General features: G+C 42.3%; 1 gene segment (V, D, J or C); it reads left to right on the top strand.

Moving 5' to 3' along the window:
* Positions 1–3,940: 3,940 nt before the first annotated feature.
* LOC103213456 lies at positions 3,941–4,904 on the top strand. The segment is given in 3 exon segments: positions 3,941–3,986; positions 4,071–4,378; positions 4,899–4,904. Coding segments are annotated over 3 exon segments (360 nt in total).
* Positions 4,905–5,825: the final 921 nt, after the last annotated feature.

The raw sequence follows: 5,825 nt of genomic DNA, 5'->3' as shown, positions 1-5,825 counted from the left end.
TCCTGCTCCTCGGATGGGACACGAATGATGTGGATATTGTGGAAGTGACTGCAATGGTCCTAGAAGGTCAGATGAATCTCTTTCTGTTAAAAGAGGAGCAAATGCACTTTTGACTCTTTGGTGCACACAGATCTTGCACGATTGCTGTTTCCTTATCATTATACAGTGATGCCATTCCTCATCTCTTAGTTTGTCATACTGTAGACGTTTGTGTGGTGCTTTGGGTCTAGAGGCTATGCCACCAGTATTTCAAATACCAGCAGGATCACCCATGGTGGATGGCTTTCAGTGGAGCTTCCAGACCAAGACAGACTGGGAAGAAGAATGGGGTCATTTTTTTCTGAAAATATTAGCTAGTTAAAACATTATAAACAGCAGTGAAATACTCTTACTTTTTGATATCTTAGTAGAAAACTTTATGAGCAGGCATGAATCATTGTGTAGGAAAATGAGCCCCTCAGGTTGGAAGGTAATTCAAAAATTGACTGGGGAAGTACTGCCTCCTCAAACCAGTGTCGGCCTTAGTGATAACTATGGAGTAAAGCATTTGGGACCATCATTTGCTGATGTGGCACAACTCAAAATGAAAAGAAACATCTGCAAAGATCGAGTAATAAATAGAATGGGAAATGTACAAAGTATGAATCTAGGAAAGTTGAAAGTTGTCAGAAATGAAGTGAAAAACACAAGGATCAAAATAGCCCAGGCATTTGTGAAATGAAATGATTGAAAGTTTAGAATCAGGCAACCATATGATCTTCTGTGCAGGGAATGACAAATTGAAGAGGAATGACATCACATTTCTGGTCACAAAGAATTTTTCAAGATCTGTCCTGAAATGCAAAGCTTTCACCAACCTTATACATCACCCTAAGCTCTTTCTGAGGGATACCAGTGAAGCCAATGAATCTGCCTCTATATAGAGAAAGACATTACAATGAGTCTGCTTCCTCTGCATATGAAAATCAACCCAGCTCAAAACCGTGTGACTATAAGGAAAGCCTAGGCCACTGTCTGATATTATCCCACTCTCCTCTCAGGAAAGATCTAGGACTCTCACTATGGAATCTGAGGCCTGAGTTGGGATGTGTTTTTCTTCTTGACATTTTACAAAGCAATCACCTACATAACATTCATTTGGGAATGACTGACTGAAAGACAGAGAGAGAAAGAGAGAAAGGCAGAGAGAAGTATAGATGATTTCAACCATGCATGTCTGCATTTTCAGGAGTCCAGCATGAAATACCACTGGTGAAGTCTGGGGGAGATTCACCAGAGCCTGGGTGGCGGTTTCTCCAAGACTCTTGTGTGCAGTCTCTGGATTCATCTTCAGCAGCTACTAGATTACCATGTTCCATCAGGTCCCAGGAAAGGTGCTGCAGTTGTGGCTGAGATTAGTCCAGATGGACATACTAAGACATACGTACTACTTTGAAGGACTATTTCACCATCTCCATAGACAAAACCGAGAAAGTGCTGTATCTGCAGATATGCAGGCTGAGACACGAGGATGTGGCTGTGGATTCCAGTTTGAGAGGCACATGCATGAGAGTGAGGAACTACCCTTCCCCAGCAGGAGGCATCAGGAGTCTGGGATGGTTGTCTTGGGAGCTCAGGGCAAATGTAGGAGCAGGTGCAGAGGGTAGGTCACGATTCCTCTGAGGACCTGCAGCTTCCTCTTGAGCCCGGAAAGAATTTCCGTGGTGAACCCAATCTCCATGAAATGTTTGTAATATTGTTGCTGTTGTTGTTTCATGTTGTCGAGTCAGACCCGACTCATACAGACCCCTCCTTGGGTGTCTGAGGCGTTATCAGTATGGACGTAGATTGCCCAAGTTTCCTTCTGAGGAGTGGCTGGTGGGTTTGAACCACCAGCTTTCTGGTTAGCAGTCAAGTCCTTTAGTCACTATGCAACCAGAGCTCCCAAGCATTTATACAACCCTCATGGTATGTTGGTCTTTTGAGACATTTTTTGCACCTAAAAGTACAGCAAGCCGTATGTCTCAAAAAGGTGAGGTAAGAACAGATCATCTTTGGTGTCTGACTGAGAATCTAGGGCAGGAACCACTACTTGTAAACATGAGTAGGTTAAAGTAGTGAGGAATGTGAGAGATACTGGATTTAAGGTTCATCAGGTTTCATTGGTTACTCCTTCCTGCTTTCTATTCTTTGCTTCCTTTGTGTCTCCTGACCTATCAATCATAATTTATGCAGTTTTCTTGTTTCTTTATTATCATTGTCAAGCTGAGAGAACTGAAGAAAAATACAACCTTGGATTTGCAAAATTGATGGATTCTATGGGCAAAATATTGAACAATGAAGAAACTATCAAAAGAAAATGGAAGTAACACACAGAGTTACTGTACTAAAACACAATTGATGAAAGTTCATCCATTTCAGGAGGTAAGATGTCAGGAACTGATGGCTCTAATATGCAGCATATATTTCAATGTGTGTCTGAAGTTCTAGTAGTTGATGAATGTCCCAAGAAAGCTGAAAGGACTTAAATTCATCTAAATCAATCTTCTTATTTGTTTTTCACATGGAAGGAATAACCACTCCCTCCAAGATTGAAAGGAGGATTCTGCAAATAGGCTGCAATGGAGCAGTGAACACTGTCCAGGTGTTCCATGCCAGAGAGCACCAATATTAAATCTATATCATGATTAGTGCATTATGTCTCCACATATAGAGTTTTGCATTTCCACTCAGAGTAGCTGTCTGTGGTGTTTGCCTTAGCTAAGAAACTTCTTCCTCCAGGTTTTGAATAATAAATGAAGTGCAAAACCCAACCTTAAGCCACCTGGAGATGCTAGATATGTGGTAAGTCAGTGAGAAATGGAGGACTCAAAGGACATGAGGGACTGCAGAGTTTGATTTTGTCCCATCTGTTATCTTCACTTGCTCACAGCATTCTCACTACACATCCTTGTTATGTTTTCACAAACAAATAAAATATTTCTCTGTGTACACATTTCTAATTTTTGTTCATATTGCCTACCAGCTTCCTTTCAACAGTCAGCATCTACACACACACACACACACACACACACTCAACACACAAAGAAGAACATCCACTCATACGAATTACAAAACTCAAGTTTTAGGGTGAAATGAACATAATCCCATCTACAGCAACTCTTCAATGTACTTGGTAGTAAATCCATTTCAGGTAGACAAATACTCATCTTATTTAACGAGACTCTTACATTTCCAATTATAGCAAAAATTGAGTTTGATCTAGTTTTGTCAGAATAGAATTTTGTTGGTCTGCTTAGCTGCCATCTCAACACATTTGGATCTCCGATAATTTAAACATGAGCTACTGGAGGTATGAAATGGATCAGATAGGGACTATTTAGAAAACCCTGGATTTGTCATTAATACTTGATATTTATCTATCATGAACCACAATTTACCATGTATCTATCTATCTATCCATCTGCCTATCTATCTATCTATCTATCTATTTTACTATCTATCTATCTATCTATGTATCTATCTATCTATCTATATCATCTATCTATCTTCTTTCCGTCCATCCATCCACTATCTTTTGTCTATCTATCATCTACCTATCTATTTACTATCCATCACTATCTGTCTGTCTGTCTGTCTCTTAGCTGTCATCTATGCATCTCTTTGACCAATTTTCAGATCTCTCTTTGGTCCTTGGTGGCATCAGGATTCCTGATCAGAAGATGCTTTATTGTGGAAGAGAATCCCAGGGGGAGGGGAAAGGGCCCCATCAACATTTTTCTCACAATGAGCTCCAGAAACAGGAGCCTCCATTGGTCCTTCTTACAGACAAGAGGCTCCTCCCACATGCACATTTCCTCTCAGATATCCAGGTGGACCACAGGGGGCATGTGCTTAAATTCAGGGTCCTCCTCAGTTGGGAGAACGTTCTCTGGGAGTCATGGACCTCATCCACGAGACCATGGAGCACATGTGGGTTTTCCTCTTGATGGTGGCAGCTCCCTCAGGTGAGTGTTGAAGGGATGCAGACAGGAAGGGCTGGGGGTGCTGCCTCTGAGCACATGACTCACTGTGGTTCTCCTTGTCCCCAGGTGTCCTTTCCCAGGTGCAGCTGCAGGAGGTGGGCCCAGGACGGGTGCAGCCCTCACAGACCCTGTCTCTCACCTGCACAGTCTCTGGATTCTCTTTGACCGGCACTGATGTGAACTGGGGCCGGCAGGCCCCAGGAAAAGGGCTGGAGTGGGTCGGTGGGATATGGAGTGGTGGAAGCACATATTATACCCCAACATTTGCATCCCAACTCAGCATCACCAGGGACACCACCAAGAGCCAAGTTTATTTAAAGCTGAACTCCGTGATTGACAAAGACACAGCCATCTATTACTGTGCAAGATACACAGTGAGGAGAAGTCACTGGGATCCCAGACACAAACCTCCCTCCAGGGAGGCCAAGAGAGAGCTGGGCTGCAGGGGGTGCTCAGGACCACACTGCTCAGGGGGCCAAACCAGGGCAGGTGCAGGGGGAGGGGGAGGGTGGGTTTCTGTTAGACTGTGGTTTCCTCTTCCTGGACAGGAATTCCTCTGGAGACCCTCCACTTCTTCTTTCTTTGTGAGGGTGCTGTTTTCCTTCACTTTCAGAATAGATATATGACTTGTCTTTTCTTTTAATCCAGATTTTTTTTTTCTTTTTCCTTCATATAGATGGGACTATATACTGGGCTCAAACTAAAAACAACCTCACTGCCATTGATTTGATCCGGACTCACAGTGACCTTTGTTGGATTTCCAACACTGCAAGTTTACAGAAGCAGACTGCTTCATCTTTCTTCTGCAGAACAGCTTGTGACCTTGAAGCCCTGACCCCTCGGTTAGCAGCCAAACGCCTTAACCCCCACACTGTTAAAGCTCCTTGTGTACAGGACTAAGATGGCATATTTTTCAATGTGTGTCTGAAATTCTGAAACTTAGTATATCTCCTGAGACGGCTCAGGGGATTCAAACCAAACCAAACCCACTGTCCTCGAGTTGATTTCATCTCAGAGCCACCCCACAGGACAGAGTAGACCTGCCCTACAGGGTTTTCAAGCCTGTAAATGTTGACAGAAGCACATTGCCTCACCTTTCTGAAGCTGAGTGACTGGTGGGTTTGTGCCGCCAAACTTTGGGTTAGCAGGCACTTGCTTTAACAACTGTGCCACCAGAGCCCTGAAGGGGATTTAAATCACACAAAAATCAATCTTGTACTTTGTTGTATGTATGCAAGGAATAACCACTCCCCTGCACGATTGACAGGAACATTGCACAAATAGGCTGAAATTGTGACAGACATGTACACTAGTCAGACTTCTAATGTTGGAGAACGCATAATATAATTTTCACATAATGATATACTCTGTTATTGATATATACACATTCATAGCATATATATACCAATATAAATACACATATACTATATTCATCACAGTATAATCTGTTATCAGTGTATAAACTCATTGTCATTGATATAATGACATATATATAACATATATATAAATATAACGTAGCAAACCCCATTGAGTTCCCAAGGCTATAAGTCTTTCTGGAAGCAGACTGCCTCACGTTCCTTCTGGGGAGAGGCTGGTGGGTTTAAGCCACAGACCTTTCATTTAGCAGCCAAATGCCTTAACCACTAACCCAGCCCTTATTTACCACAAGTGTATAGTTATGCTAATAGCAAATATATATTACATATATACACTACTATATACATATGTAATATAGATACATAGTGATATAACCTGCTATTAGCAGATAAATGAGCTCTGGTGGCTTAGTGCCTAAGGCATTTTACTGTTAACCAGAAGGCC

The sequence above is a fragment of the Orycteropus afer genome, unplaced genomic scaffold, assembly GCF_000298275.1.
Source record: "Orycteropus afer afer isolate SDZICR_OR568_19922 unplaced genomic scaffold, OryAfe1.0 scaffold02584, whole genome shotgun sequence".
Taxonomy (NCBI): Eukaryota; Metazoa; Chordata; class Mammalia; order Tubulidentata; family Orycteropodidae; genus Orycteropus; species Orycteropus afer.
This window is presented reverse-complemented; position numbering and strand designations above follow the sequence as displayed.